This window comes from Trichogramma pretiosum, unplaced genomic scaffold (genome assembly GCF_000599845.2).
Source record: "Trichogramma pretiosum strain Unisexual culture from Peru unplaced genomic scaffold, Tpre_2.0 scaffold1, whole genome shotgun sequence".
NCBI classification, from domain to species: Eukaryota; Metazoa; Arthropoda; class Insecta; order Hymenoptera; family Trichogrammatidae; genus Trichogramma; species Trichogramma pretiosum.
This window is the reverse complement of record NW_019641703.1, coordinates 4,693,402-4,713,436: the sequence shown is the minus strand read 5'-3', so window position 1 is coordinate 4,713,436 and position 20,035 is coordinate 4,693,402. Positions and strand designations below refer to the sequence as shown.

Genomic DNA, 20,035 nt, shown 5'->3' with positions numbered 1-20,035 from the left:
GATAATTATATTTTAATTTCACTTTTTATCTCTTTGGTTGTGCACTTGTTGATTTGTGTAATGAAAACGAAAAAAAAAGGAACTACCTGAATAATCTTGTTAAATGTTAGCACCTTCATCGACGATAAGTGTTTTTATTTATTAACTCGAGCTCTGCGTTGTCCGATTGGTGAAGTGCTGCTATAAGCTATTCGTTCGATCGAAGCCCCAACGACGATGATTCGAACGCATGTTTTTTTTTTGAAGAGTGAGAAACCAAAGCTTTGTGATGTTGAAGAATGTATAACGCGTGAATGCTTCAAGACATCTAAATACATGTTACAATTTCGGATATTTTACCTGAATCAATGCATTTTTTATTATACACATACCTTAATCTTAATACAATAATTCTCTTCCACGCGCTCGACTATACAGTTTTTTTTATGAATTACAATTAATCAATGCCTTAATAATGTTTTTTTTTTTAATTTCATCAACAAAATTGTCATTGTCATCCACTCGATAAAAAAAATATAATATTTATAAAAAAGGCAACAACAAACACACACACACATCCACACGTACAACCCCACTCGATCGCGACTCTCAGCAGTCCAGCAGCCACTTCTTGTGGAAGTAGGCGCGCACCGCCTCCCACGAGCGATCCAGGTACAGGCTGCTGCTCTGCTTGTCGAAGAGCGTCGACTTGACGTCCATCAGATCGAGATCGTCGTCCACCTCGAGGGTGAAGAACTTGAGCGACATCAGGCAGTGAATGAACTCGGGATTGGCGTCTTGGCGCAGCTGCTCGTCGAAGCTCGCTCGCGTGTAGTCGGCGAGGTCGCAGTCCTGGCCCTTCAACGTCTCGACGAGGGTCTCGTAGTACGAGTCGAGCAGCTCGTCCACGCGATTCCTCAGCACCTCCATCGAGCAGCTGGTGCACAAAAAGTAGGGTAGGTCGCGCAGCACGCTGAGAGCGCTGACCATTTGAAAGTCGACGAATTTCACGTCTTTGGGTTGGCCGTTTTCTGAAATTTAACGCACGATTAATGCATACATTATCGTCGATTATGAAGATGATGGATATGATCGTGTCTCACTGACCATCATCGAGATACATGATGTTGTTGACCCAAAAGTCGCCGTGAGTTATGCCGGCCCAGGGTCCCTCCTCGGGCCGCTCGATCGACTCGTTCCAGCGCAGATTGGCCTGCAGTTCGCGGCTGATGAGCTCCTTGTGCGGCGCCATGCGCTCGTCCGCGCAGATGTCACGAGTGATGTGCTCGGCCAGATCGGACATCGAGGTGACCTGCAGCTCGTACGGGAATCGGCAGAGTTCCCGCCGGCATCTGGCGAAAAATTCGTCGTTCTTCTGCCTCAGGGCGATGCTGAGCCCGTGCCACTTGGCCAGCTCGCGGATCGCGAATTCGGCGTGCGCGTAGTCGAAACCTGTCGATTCGATCGTGTTGGTGCGTTACTCGATTGTTATTCAATACTTCTTTTTTTTCTTATCTTATCGTACGAGATTCATCTCCGATTTAAAAGTCTTCGTAAACAAGAAAAATGCGGTAACTCACCTTGTTTTCTGTCCTTCGTGTGGTAACCCTTGGTCTTGAGATTTTCCATCAGCAGCACGATGTCCTCGTCGTTGTGTTCGCTCTCCTCGTCCAGGGTCAGTCTGCCGCCGTAAAATTTCGGCAGCACGTCCATCGTCGGATCCAGCGCCTTGAAAGCCGGCATCAGACTCTCGAAGATGAAGATCTCCTTGGAGAAGGATATCACGGTCTTGACTTGGGTCTTGTGGCCGCCCTGCGGCACCGTCTTCGCGACCAGCGACAGATTCTCCTCGCGATCGTCGTCGCCGATTCTCACGCTCGCCTCGATCTTCACGATGATGCTGGAATAATTCTCGCCGTCCGGCAGCAGATTGTCGCTGGTGAAGTCGAGCAGTCGCAGTCGGGGATCGACGTGCTCGCGCAGCAGCGACTCCAGGTCCTTGATCACGGCAACCGATTCGCCGGTGGCGTTGTTTTGCCGATTGTCGTCCGTGGATGACATGATGACGATCGTATTATAGTTTATCGAATCGATAAATAACACTGGCACTCGATTAGAAAAAAAAATAGGGAAAAAAAGGACCTCGGGTCGGACACAAATTCTGTGCGCGCTGCAACCGATCGACAATTAATTTTTCTGCGCGTTCGTTGCAATAAGCGTTGCTGCTGTGCCCCGTGCCGATTCGACTGCTTCGGCTGACGTTGCTGCCGTTCCGTATATACTTTCAGAGCTCGGAAACACACGGAGAAAAGAGGGAACGATATATGTATACACACACTCCTCGCGGCACTGTGTCGACTCGTAGTAGGTATATGTATGTATGTATAAAATAAGTCGCGCGCACTCTGCAATTACTCCGGCCGAACTAAAGAGATGACCAAGATACACACATGTGGTTGCTGCTGCTGCTGTTGCTGTGTAGTGCCTTTTTCGGTGCTTGTGTTATATATATAGTAGCGGCAGTAGCCCAGGATCGGCTTATCTGAAATCTATTAGGTACCGATACACACACGCCTCGCGCGTTTAGCAGAGCTGTAGAGCATATGGACGTACGTGTATGTGTGATATATCGTAATTAGCTCGTAGGTATTAGCTTCGAGATGCGTCAGAGGAAAACCGTGTGTATATACACTTACACACACATATATATATATATATCAAATACACTCACTCACACAGTCGCGGCGAATTTACAAACATGTATACATCATACTGCGCGCCGATCCGGTGTGAATGACTTATATACACACACACACGCACACGCGTATAATACTTTCTTTATCTTCTTTCGCGCGCGCGGTGCAGCTGCACTGACACAGTTTCGCGGCTCGCTGCTGCTGCTGCGTTACACCTTTTTTTTTCATTTTTGCGCTATTATAATTTTTTTTTTTCGATTTTTGCTCTTCTTTACCTTTTGGTATATAGATGAAACGTCATTTCGTGAAATGGGGAAAACTCGATCGCGCGGCGAGAGTTCATTGACCTCGATCATCGAGATAGTCATTAATTATTAAATCATATTTCATATTATCAGTCAGGTATATAAAAGTGACCATTAGTACGTAGATGATGTCGTTACGAGCGCGCGAGTCGTACGATTTGACAGTGATAATTATCGTTGTTTGTTAATTATCGCGCTTTCGGGTGAGACAACGATTTTGCCCGAAACGTCGATTGTCATCATTATTCGTTGATTAATTAATAACGATAGAGTGGCTGAAATACATCATATATTAATTAAGGCAATAATGTAATCGTTACGCCGGTCTAGTCGTTTTACCTGGAATACATAAAAATAAAAACAATAAAGAGCCACGAAAAACATTTTAACATTTCGGCGCGAGTGCGAAGTGGAATACTTCGGACTTGCTTTTTTTTTTATATAATATACAAACGAGTCGACCATTTTACACGATCAATTGATTTCTGGTGCGTGTGTGTATGCGTGCATGTTTGACAAGCACCTACATATATACATCGTTCAATCTCCGCACGGCGCACGTGCAAAGAGTTATGCAATGCGCCTTTTTCAGAGACACGTCAGTTTATATAGTTTAAATAATTTTTCAGCGCTCGCAGACGCTGATCAAACACACTCAATATTATTATAAAGGTAGGTACTATATACGCGGAGCAGGAAGTTCGAACCGAAACAAAGTTTGTATGAATATTTGCATAAAAATCGAGAGATCATCAATGCCCTTATTGATTTATGGTAATTTTCACCATTATTATTGTTATTATTATCGTGGCGCGAGGCCGTAATTATAAAGGAACGAGTTTGAGCTACTACATGGTAAATATAACTATTGCGTATCGAGAAAAAAATCACTAGCCGCGAGTGTAAAAACATAAACTATATATCGTCGTATCTAGCGCTTTTAAAGACGTCCTTGAGCGATTTCAACAATTTTTTTTTTCTCTCGATTTGTATTTACGATTTGAAGAAAAAAAAGACAATGGTACCGGTTATTAACGCAAATGTTTTCTGCGTCCAACAAATCGATTATCTAATTTATCAAATGAAACATGTCCCGTTTTGACACTTTGAAATATGTCAAAAGTGACATCAAAGTGGCTATTTGAATAGCAAAGAGCTCGAATTAATGACTCGCGCGCGGTTATATTATCATCGAAAAGCCAGTCACGTCTCGCGGTGAGTACGATTCAAACTATCAGGCAAAATTCTAATACAAAAGCTTCGCGCGATTAATTCTATCGCAGAGATGACGATAAACACTCGTGAGAGAAGGTGTTGATTTTTTATTCTCGTGTTATTTCCTCATATTCCTCCGTACATATCGATAAAAACCTCGTGCGCTTGGCAGATAAAGAATTTTATCGTATCGTGTTTGCAACCCCGCGCGTACAATCATTTCGAGTACGTGTAGCAGGTGCATGATTCGCGTCTTTTTTCCTTTATTCCTTTTTTTTTACATCGAAAATCAAATTGATGAAAATTACTCACCGCTCGCGTACATAGAGGCGTAAGGCAAACGCGCGCGGAGCGCTAATGACAGATTGCGCGATGAAAATTTTACGTAATACCGGCAACTCGCGTTCTTTGTACTCTTGGGTTTCGATGCAAAAAATGCACACACACATACACAAAGCAATAGTGTAGTGTAGAGGCGAAAAGATAAAGGCAATTGAAAATGCGATAATAACGAATATAATGCGCAGCAGCAGAAGAATTGATCAATGCGCGTCGTTGTCACATGGTATAACGCGCAATGCAATGTTTGCACATCGTGCTTTAATTGCCCAACGTCGATGATGATCGTGTTCGATTTTGTCGAAATAACGAAATGTTTTATTTTTTATTTTTTTATCAAAAATGTAATTTTACTTTATTTATTTTATACCCGCAATTTTTTACAAGTAATACTGTGCATTTTTTCGTGGTTCTCAAATCACCGTAACAATTTTGTAGTCACTATACAAAAATAAGTTGTATTTACAAAAGAGAAAAAAAACATCGTTCGCTCGCCTATAAAGTACAATATTTACTTTCTTACAACCGAATTTTTTTTTACATATTATAATCTACAGCCAGGCCTTTTCGACGAACTTGTCGACCATCCGGCAGAGTCGCTCGACGTACACGTCGTTGGACTTGGACAGTATCACGGTGCCCTTGAGGTCGTTCAGGTCGATGTTGTTCTCGGCCGCGTCCATGGTGAAGAACTTGAGCGCCATCATGCAGCGGTAGAGCTGATTGCTCGCGTCGTAGCGCAGCTGCTCGTCGAACTTTTCGCGCGCGAACGGCGCGGTGTCGCATTTCAGCTGCTCGAGGGTGTCGAGCAGCGTCTCGTGATAGACGTCGATCAGATCCTCGAAGTGCCGGTCGATGGTCTCGATCGATAGACTGCCCGTGAGGAAGTAGGGAAGATCCTTCATGGGGCTGCAGGCGTAGGCGATTTGAAAGTCGATGAGCTTGATGTCGATGGGTTTTCCGTTGTCTGCGCGATGGGAAAGATACACGATTTTTCAGTCATTCAATTCAAGTCTTATTATTATTTTTATATTACGTACCGTTCTTGAACATTATGTTGTTGACCCAAAAGTCACCGTGACTCAGTGTCAGCCACGGCTCGACCGCGTCCATGTTGTAGAAGCACTCGAAATTCACGTTGTCGTCGATTTGCTTCTTGATCAGGTCCTTGTGAACGGCCGTCCGTGGATCGCTGCAAATGGTCTTGTAGATCTCCTCGCCCATGCCGGCGAACACTTCCGTGTTCGTCTCGAAGGGAATGACGTCGATCAGCTCGCGAGCTTTCGCGAAGGCCTCGGGCTTTTTGATTCTGAGCGCGAGGCCGAGCGCGTGATACTCCGCCAGCTTGGCGATGGCCATTTTCGCGTGCGCGTAGTCCATACCTGCGTATATTTTTCACATTTGATTTCATCGACTCATTTTTTAATTTAAAAATGCATTATTTTGTGGGTAAAGAAAAATTGATTGATATGATGAAACATTTTTTCCACTCCATTGTCACAGTATCAAAACATTTACGTAACGATTAAAAACGATCATTATCGCAGGAACACATCGTCACGCGCGATACAATAAATTTTGAAAGAAAACGCATTAATCGATACGGAAGTATACAACGAAAACAAAAGGCGTACCTATTTTTCTGTCCATGGTCTCGTAACCGCGGCACTTGAGATTCTCCATCAGCAGCACCGCGTCGAGATCGGCCTCCTCCCGATTGTCCAGATCGAGCGACAATCGGCTGCCGTAATATTTTGGCAGCACGTCGATCACGTCCTTCTCCGGGACGCCGACCTCGCGCTGCATCTCCTGGTACAGAGGTATCAGATCCTTGAAGATGTAGATCTCCTTGAGCATGGACGCCTTGACGTTCAGCATCTCCTGCTGGAAGGCGGTGGCGGGTGCCATCTTGGCCACCAGGCCGAGCTTCTCCTCGGCCGCGTCGGCTGTCCTCTTGACGACCACGTCGATCTTCAGTATGGAGCTGCCGTAGTTCTCGCCCATGGGCACCAGGGCCGTCTGCTGGAGGTCGAGGACTGTGAGCTCGTCGCCCAGCACTTGGCGCAGAAGCTGCTCGGGCTCGCGAAGCACGATCAGCGAATCGCCGTTGCTAACTTTGTCACTCGCCGACATCTCGGATTATTTTCAACAACAACAACGAAACTCTCGATTGAAAAAATTTCACAACGTTTTTGCGTGCGCGCGTGCGAGCCTGGAGTGTAAACAAATCGTTCTCGTTTTGTCGCCTCTCTCGTGTGCGACCAATTCATGAACAAAGTACCTCGCACGCGTGCAGCGAATCAATGACTATACGAGGGGACTTGATTTTCCATTTAATCCAAGAGCGTTATATAAAATATCCCACCTCCGTGTATTTACGACGACGACGACGACGCGCCTCCGACGTGGTTGTGTTATAATGTATACGCTGCGCTTCGAACGTTATTAACGATCCGTGTGATGCTCTCGTCCGCGATCGTCTATACACACCACGAGGAAGAATAATCTGTTGACATTATTCTCATCGGCGAAGCTCTCGTGCGCGTCCATACCTGTTCATTTTAGGTGTTATATTATATAGAGCAAATATAAAAAACGTTTATCTTCGAGTGCACGAGCGCCGTTTATCGCTCTGCGATTTCCGAAGAGAAAACAAAATTAATTTTACACCTATTTGTGAAAGAAGAATAGCGATCGAGCTTCAATCGCATAATAATATTGAGATTTAATCGATCGGAATCCTTCGAAATTACCGCGAAACTCTCGTGTATTACAGAAATCGTTCCTTAGCCGTTCAACCGATTCTTTTATATCTTTCGATAATGAATTGTAAGTGCTACTATCAAACGCTGCGAACGATATCTCGTAGACAGCTGAACCAATAGCCCTATTTATTTTTATTATTTTTATATATTTCGCGAATGTTCGTTCACCTCGCTCTTAATATTTATTGTATATTTTTTGATTTTTTGATTACCCGGAACATTCAATGAAAAAAAATAGATAAAAAAAATTTTATCGAAAGCACTGAAATCCGCTGTGAAGAAATCAAAGCAAGTACTAATCCGATTAACGTTTCTAATTATTACAATGGAAAAATTTCATTCGTCGTCGAGTGGGCTGGGGTTTTTAAATGTAATAAGCTAAATTCCGAAATCAAGTGTGGCGCTATTTGATACAATGACACTTGTTTCGTTTGCTCAAAATTTTATAAGAGATGGACTGTAAAGATTACAGTTTTAATTGTGATATTACGAAGCAAATTAAATGTATCGTCGAATTTTACGAGTGTCAACCCATTTTACTTAATTCCTTTCAAAAATTAATAAATAACATCAATATGAGTTATAGCTTGTGTGTTAGTTTTATGTAGCAGTAAGAAAAAAAAATCAAAAAATACACCAAGTCGTTACGTGTGCATTTTGATATCAAAAAATTGTTTTCACTATCATTAATAAAAAAAACTTCTCTTATCGCTATTTGCACTGATTAAGATACTAGATATTATTTTTAAAATCTATAATTAACGGTACATGCATGTCATTCTTGATAAACCACAAATGACATTGCAACTTCAATTTTTTTTTTTTATCTTTTACCTAATAGGTTTATCGTATTATTATAGTAAAGTTAAAATCATATATAAAATTTTTGATGTCGGAAAATAATTTCGCTCATTTCTTCGAGCCTATGATTTTTATTGTCAATGTGACTTAAAAATGCAGATTCTTATCTATTATTTACGTACAACAACATTTTTGACTGAAAATTTAAACGTTCAATAAAATTTGTATTACTGCGAAAGATAACAAAGAAGATATTTAAATGGACATAGTGCCATCGTGTCTGAATGCAATCGTCTAAATCGACCGAACAATAAGCAAATTATGAAATAAATTCGTCATTCGCTCGAGATTCAGTGACCTTGACGTCCTCCGCGAGGTCTTTCGTCATAATATTACAACTTGAATGGACGACGTGCAAGAATACGAACAGATAGAACGATTATACTCGTCGACATTGCGGTACAAGCGAGTGTTTTATAGCAATCGACGACTCATCCACAATTTTTCCTCTTCATCTTCTCTCTCTCTCTTGAAAAAAAATCTTTTTTTTCTTCCGCGAAGAAGTCGTCGATCGGCCGAAAGTTTTCCCGCGAATCACATCCAATCCTTTTCAACGAACACTCGAATCGCCTGCCAGAGACGCTCGACGAACACGTCGTTGGCTTCCGACTCGACCACGCTACCCTTCAGGTCGTTCAGGTCGATGTCGTTCTCGGCCGTGTTCATGGTGATGAATTTCAGGGTCAGCATGCATCGAGAAAATTGATCGCTCGCGTCGCGCTGAAGCTGCTCGTCGAACCGTTCGCGCCGAAACGGCGAGGCGTCGCACCGCAGCCGCGTCAACGAGTCGATCAATCGATCGTGATAGACGTCCAGCAGATCGTCGAAGTGATCGATGAAGGTGTCCATGCGTAAGCTGGTGCAAAGGAAGTAAGGGATGTCTTTCATCGGGCTGCAGGCGAAGGCGATTTGAAAGTCGACGAACTTGATGTCGATCGGATTTTTATCTTCTGAAATTAAAATACGTACTCGATAATTTTTTTAGAACAAAAATCATCTTTTTTCGCTACGTACCGTCTTCTTTGAACATCATATTGTTACCCCAAACGTCGCCGTGAGTTATCGTGAGCCACGGCTCAACGGCTTTCATATTGTAATAACCAAAATTTTTGCTTTTATCGAGATTCTTCTTTATCCGATCCCGATAAGGGGCCATGCGAGAATCATTGCAAATAATTTTCAAAAGATGGTCTTCGAAACCGGCAGTCGTACCGCTGGTAAAATCAAAGGGTATGGTATCCGTCATTGTTCGGGCTTCTTCGAAAAGTTCCGGTCTTTTCATTCTGAAAGCCAGGCCAAGCGCGTGATATTCCGCCAGTTTGGAGATGGCCATTTTCGCGTGCGCGAAATCCATACCTGCGCCAAGTTCATTTTCAGTATCGAGTGTATTTTAATTACTTTGAAATATGAAAATGAAGCTGACCTTTGTTTCGATCGTAAGTGTCGTAACCGAGACTTTTAAGATTTTCCATGAGTAACACGGCATCGAGATCGGCTTCGTTCCGATTGCTCGGATCGAGCGACAATCGGCTGCCGTAATATTTTGGAAGTATGTCGATCAGATCCTTCTCCGCGACGCCGACCTCTCGCTGCAGCTCTCGATACAGCGGTATCAATTCTTTGAAAATGAAAATTTCCTTCTTCCAGGCGGCCGTGATTTTCACTATGCGTTGCTGCAGAGACGTCGCAGGAGCCATTTTGGCCACCAACTCGAGCCTCTCGTCGTCGGCGTCCGGCTTTTTCTTAACGACGACGTCGACTTTGAGCATCAAGCTGGCATAATTTTCACCCGCTGGCAGCAGGGGCACTTGTTGACAGTCGACGACGATCAGATCACGCCCAAGTACTTGCCGAAGAAGCTGCTCGGGCTGTCGAAGCACGATCGGTTCGGTGGTGGGGGTGGAATCGTTGTTAACCATGTCTAATGAGTTAGGATTAACGTTATAGAAAAGGTTTCAAGGCATCTTTAATAATTTGTCTATCCCTGGTAGGAATGCTCAACATTTTGTGGCTAGTTTTTTGCGAACGAAAATGTTTCTTATAAAAAAATGTATATCAGAATTAGAAGTATCTGTGTAAATCAAAACTACGCTTACACTTATACAATTATTTTCACATTGCCACTTGCAGATTTACAGATAAAGTGTACTCGCCGCCTAGCGGCGAAGGTTGAAACTAGTATAATAGTATTGAAAGTGGTTGAAAACTTCTCTAAATTTAAAAAAAATTAAATTTTCATTTACATTCAAAATGTGCTTTAACATTTGTAACAGAAGAATTGGTAAAAAACAAGCCTATCGATGATGATCGTTCCAAAACATTTTAAATAGCATTTTAGACTTTTATTTATATTAAGCATTTCTATGAAAAATTTAGGATCTGATTAAAAAAATATCGTAAAAACCAAGTTTTCAAGGTTGCGTTATGCTGTCATATTAACAAACCGCAATAGTGAAAACTAAAAAAGGTATGAGTTAGGTTCAAAATCGAGTTTTACTTTCAAAATTTACCGTCAAACTCAGGCATGTAAATTATTAAAAAACTTATTTTTGAAAAAGTACTCGTGTGAATGAATTTTATTAAGCAAAAATATTTTGCATTGTGTAAAATATGTTAAGCTTTATAAATAATTTTTTTATGATTGTGTTATTTATAAAAATCGATGAGTTGATCTCAACATTGGATTGGTAAACCCATCAGTTTTTTTCTTGTGATCTACTAATAACTATTGCGCAAGATTAAAGCAAATCAATCACTACAATTGCTCTGCTGATTTTAAAAAAAACTTATATGTCGAGAGGCTTAAAAAGTTTTGAATTATTTAAGCCCAACCAGTACTTACTTGCTCTTGCACGGATCGGCGGAGACAGATGATTTCAACCACCTAACTTTCAGACTTGTTCTATATAACTTTCGCGGATCAAGTCCGGCTAATAATTTTTGTTTAAGAATTTAATCTTTAATATACGAATAAATCAAGCAAGTACTTGACACGTTTCTTGCAACCGAACGACTAAATCGTTCGCGTTGAATGAGATTTTCGGATACTTTTGAACCGACACGGTTGCGTCCTCGCGACGGCAAATGTCAATCGAGATATGCCCGATAAATTCGCAATTACGTGAGATTAATCAGTATTTTTCGGATGTTTTCACCTGCAAAAATATTTACGCAAAGTCGGTCATGAGATCTTGATTCTTTATGTATTAATCCTTCCAGGCTGGAAAGCTAATTAATACTTAATATACTCGTTTGTTTTCTTCTGTTATCAACTGTAATAAATGGATCAAATGATTATATGCATTTTATCAGCGATTGAATAATGTACTGTAACTTTTGATGTAACAATTTAATGTAACAATCTCGTTAAAAACAAAACATATTGGCTGGAACAAATTCCATCAATTATGAAATGAAAAATCGTTTAATGGCAACAACTAATGTTAGCAGTTATTAGCAGTTATTAAATACCAAAATAAAAACCTGCTTCTTTTCCATCGGTAATTGGTTTCTAAACGTTTTCTAAATATTTATTTCACATATTCTAATAAACATGTGTAAATCAGGCTTCATTATTTAATAAAACTAATGCATTAAGAAGTCAAATTTTGATAAAATTTCACAGGTATTTAAAAAATAATAGATGTATTCAGTGATTTCAATCATCAATTAAAACATTCGGTATTTTTTAATGAAACTACGCTCAATATTCCAAGTCATATGTCACTCGTAAATCACGAACAACATTGTAAATGTCATCGCGCTCTGTTACCCGTAAATCAGTCGTTATCTCGTTTTACAATATATCTTTATCGGCCATCGGCTCATTAGTTTCAGATAATCGAGAGGGTAGGAGAACGAAATAAAAAAAAATCTCTCGCGCTATTTTCAGAAAATAATATCTTAACGTTATATATTTTCTCGTACAGCAGCTTACTTTAATAAAAATATTTACACGTTATATACTTTTGCTATTATACAATTTCTATCTTACAATCGGTTTAACAAAAATAATTCACTTCTTTTTTTCTTCAAATGCGCCATTCATAAAGTCGGGAAAACCCACTCGACAGCATTCATAAAAAAAAAAAAAAAAAAAACAAAATAAGCGATCTCTCTCTTTCTCTCTCTTTATCTCACAGCCAACCTTTGGCGGCGAACGTCTTGACGAGCAGCCTCAGACGCTCGAGGAACGTCGAGTTGAGCGACTGCTGCATCATCATGTGCTTGATGTCCTGGGCCTTGGCGTCGTGGTCCACGTCCTTGGTCATTATCTGCAGCATGAACGGACAGTGGGTGAACTCCTCGAACGCGTCCACCTTCATGCGCTCGTCGAACTTGTCCCGCGCGAACGGCTCCGTGTCGCAGTTCATCCTCTCCAGCGTGCCGATGAACTTGTCGTAGTAGCGGTCGATCAGCTCGTCGAATTTTTCCAGCATGACGTCGAGCCGGAAATTCGTGCCGACGAAGAAGGCCAGCTCTCTCAACGGGCTCATGTACATGTAGTTCTGGAAATCGACGAATTTCACGTCGTCGACGCGGCCCGTCGCCTCGTCGCGCCTGAACATGATGTTGTTCACCCAGAAGTCCATGTGGACGATCGTGGCCCAGGGCTCGGTGGGCCGGGACGACCAGACCACCGTCGGGTCCATATCCATGGCTCGCTCCAGTCTCGCCCTGTACTCCGACAGCATCGGGTCCATCTTGAACAGATTCTTGAAGTAGACGGTCGTCTTCTCGAACTCCGAGTTCTCCTTGAAGGCCAGCGTCTGGGATCGCTCGCGGATGAGGGCGAATTTTTCGGGCCTGTGCTGCTTCATGGCCATGCCGAGCGCGTGGAAACGCGCCAGCCTCTCGATGGCGGCGCGCGCGTGCTCCAAGTCCAGTCCTACGAAAATTTAAAAAAAAGGGCACGTCAATTACTCGTCGTCACTGTCGTAACAAAATCACACACACCACACCACTCACCGATCTTTCTGTCGCAGGTGTAATAGCCCGCGACCTTGAGATTCTCCATGAGTATGACCGCGTCCTCGTCGAAGCCGCCGTCGTCGGCCTCGACATTGGCCAGGGTGTACCTCACGCCGTAGAAGCCCGGCACGATGTCGAAGAGCTCGGCCTCGGGCACGCCGAAGTCGCGCTCGAGCTGTCTGTAAGCCGGCACGAGGCCCTGATAGAGAAAGGCCTCCTTGCGAAACGTGTAGGGGCTGTCGAAGACGCTGCGCTGAAAGTCCGTCGGGGGCATCATCTTGGCCACGAGCTCGAGCTCCTTCTGCTCGGAGTCGTCCTCGTCGTGCTCGCGATACACCGCGTGCACCTTCAACATCGTGCTGCCGTAGTTCTCGCCGATGGGCAGCAGCGACTCGTACGTGTAATTGTCGACGACGAGCTCGTCGTTGCGGAAGCGATGGCGCAGCAGGCCCTGCAGGTCCCTCAGCTTCATCTCGTGTATGATGGTCATCTCCGGGGTCGGAGCTGTCGGAGCTTCCGCTATCACCTCCGCCTGCGCTAATGCTGCTGATGCTGCCTCGGCCATGGCTGAATAATCACTAACTATCGTCGCGCTCCGCGATTTTATACGTTTTGACGTTGTAAAAAAGTTCTTCGAACTTAATTTCGAACTCGCGCAGAAGATTGTACGACGACGACGACGACGATGATTGTGTACGATTCTCTTATCTCTAGTAGCGTCTTAAAAGCACACACACGCACGGCACTCGAGAGTCTCGGGAACTGGATCGCGCGCCTAGCACGACGGACGATTACAAACTACAGCGGCACGCATTCTATATATAATACAATACCCCTACAGAAGCAGAAGCAGCATAAACCAACGACGAAATTATATACATATATACGAGACCGATGGCGGCGAGATCAGCACATGTGCCTTTGAATTTTTTTTCGGGGGGGCTTGGCTCGATTGTATATACTACGCGCGCGCGCGAGCGAGCCATCCGGCGATGCGCCAATTGACCGAACCGAACGCGCGGGAGTAGAGTCTCGGAAGCGAGCTCCGTATTATATATAGTAGTGCAAAAAGAGTCACGAGTAATAATAAGGATGCATCGCTCGATGTGTGTTGTGTATGTACTATATACATACTACACATGCACGGGTGTACGTACGCAAGCGCAGCAGTGAGTTCGACGACCTTACATACGAACAGATTATAATAACAACATATATGTATATAGAATATAGCTCTCGGACACGCACATGCACTACGCGATATAAGATTCGACTCCGGTTTTTGCGACCCCCCCGCGCTTAGCAGCGCTGAGAAATTCTCAGCTCGATTGCACGATTCTTAATTTTTACTGGTGCATATTGGTAAAGCTGTCGACTTGTTTATTTTACCTCGATTCGCGCGGGGGCGAGCTTTTATTATCGCTCGAATACGTATACGTGCCTTTGAACGCACAGCGACGACGATTAGATAAAAATATACGATCGCAGGAGTGCTTGAATAGTGTAACAACACTGTGACTTTTCAAAACAATATCAACACGTTCGTTTTTTGACGTTTCGATGCCCAAACTTTTCCTATAATATAATAATACAATATTCGATGTCGAAGCGTGATGCAGCGTAAAATCGTGGCAATTTACCAGAGCTATGTACCATCACTGCAGTTGCTATTAACGAGAGCTCGCTGCGAGATATAAAATAATTTAAAGATGAAATAGCGAACTTACAGGGGTCAATCGAGTGCCTGAGTTTGTATTGTATATCCAGCGGGGCTCGAAAAAAAAAGACGACTGCGAATGTCAAGAGTATGTCTTCACGTGACACATCACACGCGTTGACTCTGTCGTAGTATCGATGCGACACCGGTAGATACATTTAAATTTACACGACGATATGTAACATCCAAACGTATTTCGTAATAATTTTTTGTACGATTGAAAAATTATGCGTTATCGAAGCAAGACCACGAATGACATCACAATTTTTTAGATCCAAATCGTGAATGTTTTATGACGATTGACATAAATTAATCGATACGACTCTTTGTTCGAACGAGGGATCGATCATATTATATCTCGTGAGGCATTTTTTTTATTAATCAGCGTAATTATTATTCCTTCGTTCGTTCGTCACTAAGCGCTCTATAGCGATATCAATGGTTCTGCGGCGTGTATCTAGAAAAAGTGTATCTAAAAAAATGATCAAAAATATTTATGTAACGATTACGTTTATAGAGACATAAAAATTTATTTTGTAAAATCGTCAGTCTCATATAGTGACTTTTCATAAAATTGTTTTAGTGTTTACATAAACATTCGGGATATAGATTATATACTATTTACATTTACAATATGAACTATCTCGAGTCCGTTGAATTTCAAACTTAACGAAATAAAATAAAAATTAAGATTACCCAACACATAGAAAAACAAAATTGAATAAAAACCATGTACGAGTCTATCGTCTTCTGTACACGGGCGGGTCGAACCATTGTCATTCTTCCCGCAGCCATTTATTCTCTTGATAGACCTTGAATATGGAGCGCAACCGATCGAGGGTCTCCCGATCCATGATGTGATCGAACGGGTCCTCGTTCTCCGTCAGCGACGCTATCTTCACGAACTTGACGATGTGATAGAGCTCGTCGCGAGCGTCCCGCCTCAGTCGCTCGCTGAACGGAGCCGCCTCGAGATGCGAGCTCAGATCGATGCCGTAGTGGTTGAGCGCGGCGCAGAGCAGAGTCTCGCGATAAATGGCCAACAGCTCGTCGATTTTCTCCGCTGCGAGGGGCAGCTCGAGCGTGACGAAGACGAAGAAGACGAGCTCCGTCAGGGGCGAGCTTATGTAGTACGTCTGCCAGTCGACGAAGCGCGCGTCGTTGTACCTCGGCTTGGCCGATATCTCCAGGGACTCGAACAACCTGACATTGTCGTCGTCGATGTCGATGTCGCCGCCGTCGACGACCTCGGACTGCCTGATCATGATGTTGTTGGCCCACAGATCGTTGTGACAGAGGCAGGACAGCTCGTCCCCCTGCTTGTCCCTCCTCTGCGCCCTGGGGTAGCAGCACTCGAGCCGCGGCGAGTCTCTCTGCGTCTCCTTGAGCCACTCGGCCGTGCGCGGATCCAGCTTTATCCGGGACATCGTCTCGGATTGGTTTCTAAAGGCGTCGTCGATCATTGATTCGATGTTTTCGCGTCTGGCCCGGTCGCTGTCCTCCGAGTGAATCGGAAAGCCGAATCTCTCCTGGATCTGCCGGTAGACGTCGGGTCTCTTGCGCCTGATCGCGATACCCGTGGCGTGGAACAGAGCCATGGTGTAGACGACGATTTTCGCCTCCTCGAAGCTCGCGCCCTTGTATCTGTCGATCGTCTTGAAGTCCTCCAAGTAACGGGTGACCAACAGGGCGTCGTTGTGCGGCGCCACGGCGTCGCCGTTTCGAGTCGACAGACGCGACCACACGTACCTCGGGGCGAAGTCGATCTTTGCCAACTTCTGGTAGAGCGGCGCCAGCGTCTCGTAAAAGTACAGCTCCTTGCAGAAGGTCATCGGGTGCTTGAAGACTCGGCGCGCCATCTTCGTGGGCGGCAACTGCTTCACCAGGTACGAGTCGGCTCGTCGCTTCGTCTGGCCGTTGACTGTTTGGCCCTCGGTGGCGACGCACAGCCGTTTACAGACGCTGCCGTAATAACCACCGGGCACCGAGACAGCGGCGTAGCACACGTCCAGAATTTTCCTCTCGACGTGGCCCTCGCCCTCGAGCTCGCTGCTGGCATTGACTACGCTTTTCACGACGCTCGACGAATCCTTGATCGTCATGTCGTAATCGTCGTCGACGAGCATTTTGGACGAGGAGAGGTAAAAACTGTTTTATCGAAGCTATCGCGGGACGATTCGAGAGCGAAAACTATGGGGAAAAGCGTGTTGTACTCGGAACTGGCTGGTGTAGAAGCGCGATTGACACCGACTGTGAGTGTTGTGTTCCATAGTAAACATCGCTTGTACTTTCGTACATAATTGTAAATAAAAGGGAAAACGAAGAAATTTATTTAACAATTTTTCTTTTTCGATCGTTGAAAATGTCCTTTGTGCGCAGTCTCGAAGCCATTGATAAATAATATATAGCGAGAGTTCAGAAACGATATAGTTAGTTAAGGTGACAACTCTGTGTTTTGTTAAAAAATAGTTCAAATTTTTGTATTTTGATAGTAAAGTATACCTACCAATGTATATTACACCTGTTTGACCGAAAGAAATTCTGATCCAATCAAATGTTTCATTTTTGATACTACTCTAGGATCTAAAAGAGAGGGCTGCTGATTGTTACACCAGAAAACTGTACACATGACACATACAATATTACACCTGTTTGACCGAAAGAAACTCTGATCCAATCAAATGTTTCATTTTTGATACTACTCTAGGATCTAAAAGAGAGGGCTGCTGATTGTTACACCAGAAAACTGTTCTGCTGATTCAGTTTTAAATAAAAGATATTTTTTTTACACACCGACAGCTTATAGAGTCTTATCGAAATGAACATTCATAGTTTCAAAATATGTAGTATAGCATCTGATGCAAGAAAAAAAAACACAGATTGAGGTAGAATCAGGCACGACATTCTCGTGCCTCAATAAGATCACGTTATATATGTTAATTTGTTTTGTCTTTTTGCACAACATCAATTTCAAATCTAAAATAAAAACGAAAACAATTATGGTAAAAAAAAATATATATTTGTTCTATTCGTTTACTCAAATCCACTAATTTTTCAAATAAACATCGATTACGCTTCTCATCCTCCTCATGAAGTACTAGTGAAATTACAGAATTTTTGAAAAATTATGATAAACAGTCAGCAATAATTTGATTGTTAATTAAACCACAAGTGAATTAACAAGTAGACCAAAATATGTACTTTGAAAATACGTTATTCCACCAGGTCAGTGTACAAAGGTGTAAAGATAATTGATAACATGAAATTCAGGTAAGACACAATCATATAGGCACAATTTTTATCGAAATTTTAGAAAAACTTGTACTTGAAAATCTATATGAGTTGTCTATACATATTCACAATTGTCAAGAAATAATTAGTATTTTTCATTATATCCTTGATGAGACACACGAGCATTTGGCTGCACGAATTGGAGCTTTTGATATAAACAATAAATTATTTACAAAAACTTAATAATTTTCTGACATGAGATTAGGTATAATTGCGCACATTTGTGAGTATGGTGTTCAAATTTACAGTTATTTGGTACATCGTTTCATATTCAAAAAGCAAAGCAATTCTGGGGAATCAAATTACCTTTTTATGTAAAAATTTTAACGTATTCATCAAATACGTTATCTTAATAAAACTACGAAAATTGCCTGATAGATCGTTTTTGGAAATTTTGTGGACTTTTTTCAGTACCTCGAATTCAATCAAGTACATGATTGCTTTTTTGCGAGAGAACTCTTAAACATCTTTGTCTTATCTACCATTTGTCTTATCTGCTATCTGAACTATCATTTGGTGCCTAAACAAAATCACTTTTCTTCAAGCTTCTTCTCACGACGGTGGCGTGCGTAATCAATGCGATCTTCGTGGACCGTCTTTTGGTGCCGAATCATAACTGATTTATGTTTAAATAACTTCTCGCACATGCCGCATACGAAATCTTTACGACTATAATGGACTGTTTTTTGGTGTCTAGTCAAAGTACATTGTAGTCCAAATTTCTTTTCGCACTTGTCACATGCATAATCTTTTCGATTTTCGTGCACTGATTTTTGGTGCCTAATCAAAGTAGATTGTTGTCCAAATTTTTTTTCGCACTTGTCGCAAGCGTAATCTTTCCGACCTTCGTGCACTGTCTTATGGTGTAAAAGCAAAGTCCATTTGAGTCCAAATTTCTTCAAGCAATAGTCGCATACAAAATCTTTGCGACTTTCGTGGAATATTTTTTGATGTTTCACCAAACTGCTTCGAATCCCAAATTTCTTCTCACACTTGTCACATGCGTAATCTTTTCGACCGTTGTGTGTTGTCTTTTGGTGTAAAAGCAAAATACATTTGTGTGCAAATTTCTTCTCGCACTTGTCGCATGTGTAATCTTGGCGACCTTCGTGTACCGTCTTCTGGTGGGTGAGCAGATTCCATTTTAGTCCAAATTTTTTTTCGCATTTGTCACATGCGTAATCTTTACGAGCTTCGTGAACTGTCTGTTGGTGATTAAACAAATCTATTTTTCGTCCATATTTCTTCTCGCACTTGTCACAAGCGAAATCTCTCCGACCGTCGTGTACTGTCTTATGGTGTAAAAGCAACATACACTTGTGTCCAAATTTCTTTTCGCACTTGTCGCAAGCATAATTCTTCCGTCCTTCATGTATGACTTTTTGGTGTTTGATCAAATTAGATTTCAATCCGAATTTTTTCTCACATTTGTCACATGCATAATCTTTGCGACCTTCGTGTACAGTCTTTTGATGATAGAGCAAATGCGATTTTTGTTTAAATTTCTTCATGCACTTGTCGCATGCGTATAAATCTTTGCGACGTTCGTGTTCTATCTTTTCGCGTCGAATCAATTTCAATTGACACTTGTCGTGTACTGTCTTTATGTGCACAAGTAAACTCTGTTTATTTCCGAATCTCTTCGCGCACCTTTCGCATAAGTAGTCTTTGAAAACTTCGTGGAATATCTTTTTGTGCTTGAGTAAAGTTGATTTATTTTCAAATTTTTTCTCACACTTGTTACATGAGTAGTCGTCGCGATCTTTGTGTACTAATTTTTGGTGTGTAAGTAAACTCGATTTTTTTACATATTTTTTCTCGCACTGGTCGCACGCAAAATCTTTTTTTTTATTGTGAAATGTGTCTCGGTATGTTTTCACACTTGAGTCTAGTATA

At 42.5% G+C, this 20,035-nt stretch overlaps 5 protein-coding genes across 5 annotated transcripts; all 5 read right to left on the bottom strand.

Annotated features, from left to right (window-relative positions):
* Window positions 1–331: 331 nt before the first annotated feature.
* Window positions 332–2,619, bottom strand: LOC106656446. Its single transcript, XM_023462880.1, has 3 exons — window positions 1,560–2,619; window positions 1,087–1,431; window positions 332–1,010 (listed from the first exon to the last, which is right to left on the bottom strand). Exons 1-3 carry the CDS (start codon window positions 2,038–2,040, stop codon window positions 589–591), a joined length of 1,248 nt encoding a protein of 415 aa, XP_023318648.1. The 5' UTR covers window positions 2,041–2,619; the 3' UTR covers window positions 332–588.
* Window positions 2,620–4,871: 2,252 nt separating this feature from the next.
* Window positions 4,872–7,057, bottom strand: LOC106655238. Its single transcript, XM_014375541.2, has 3 exons — window positions 6,169–7,057; window positions 5,575–5,916; window positions 4,872–5,501 (listed from the first exon to the last, which is right to left on the bottom strand). Exons 1-3 carry the CDS (start codon window positions 6,665–6,667, stop codon window positions 5,086–5,088), a joined length of 1,257 nt encoding a protein of 418 aa, XP_014231027.1. The 5' UTR covers window positions 6,668–7,057; the 3' UTR covers window positions 4,872–5,085.
* Window positions 7,058–8,198: 1,141 nt separating this feature from the next.
* LOC106655339 lies at window positions 8,199–11,231 on the bottom strand. The gene is made up of 4 exons (XM_014375672.1): window positions 11,003–11,231; window positions 9,584–10,081; window positions 9,175–9,516; window positions 8,199–9,110 (listed from the first exon to the last, which is right to left on the bottom strand). The coding sequence occupies exons 2-4, from the start codon at window positions 10,077–10,079 to the stop codon at window positions 8,695–8,697; spliced, it is 1,254 nt and encodes a 417-aa protein (XP_014231158.1). The 5' UTR covers window positions 10,080–10,081; window positions 11,003–11,231; the 3' UTR covers window positions 8,199–8,694.
* Window positions 11,232–12,043: 812 nt separating this feature from the next.
* Window positions 12,044–13,923, bottom strand: LOC106654804. The gene is made up of 2 exons (XM_014374832.2): window positions 13,129–13,923; window positions 12,044–13,048 (listed from the first exon to the last, which is right to left on the bottom strand). The coding sequence occupies exons 1-2, from the start codon at window positions 13,694–13,696 to the stop codon at window positions 12,297–12,299; spliced, it is 1,320 nt and encodes a 439-aa protein (XP_014230318.1). The 5' UTR covers window positions 13,697–13,923; the 3' UTR covers window positions 12,044–12,296.
* Window positions 13,924–15,420: 1,497 nt separating this feature from the next.
* On the bottom strand, window positions 15,421–17,088 carry LOC111694454. Its single transcript, XM_023462788.1, has one exon. The coding sequence runs from the start codon at window positions 16,972–16,974 to the stop codon at window positions 15,625–15,627; it is 1,350 nt and encodes a 449-aa protein (XP_023318556.1). The 5' UTR covers window positions 16,975–17,088; the 3' UTR covers window positions 15,421–15,624.
* Window positions 17,089–20,035: the final 2,947 nt, after the last annotated feature.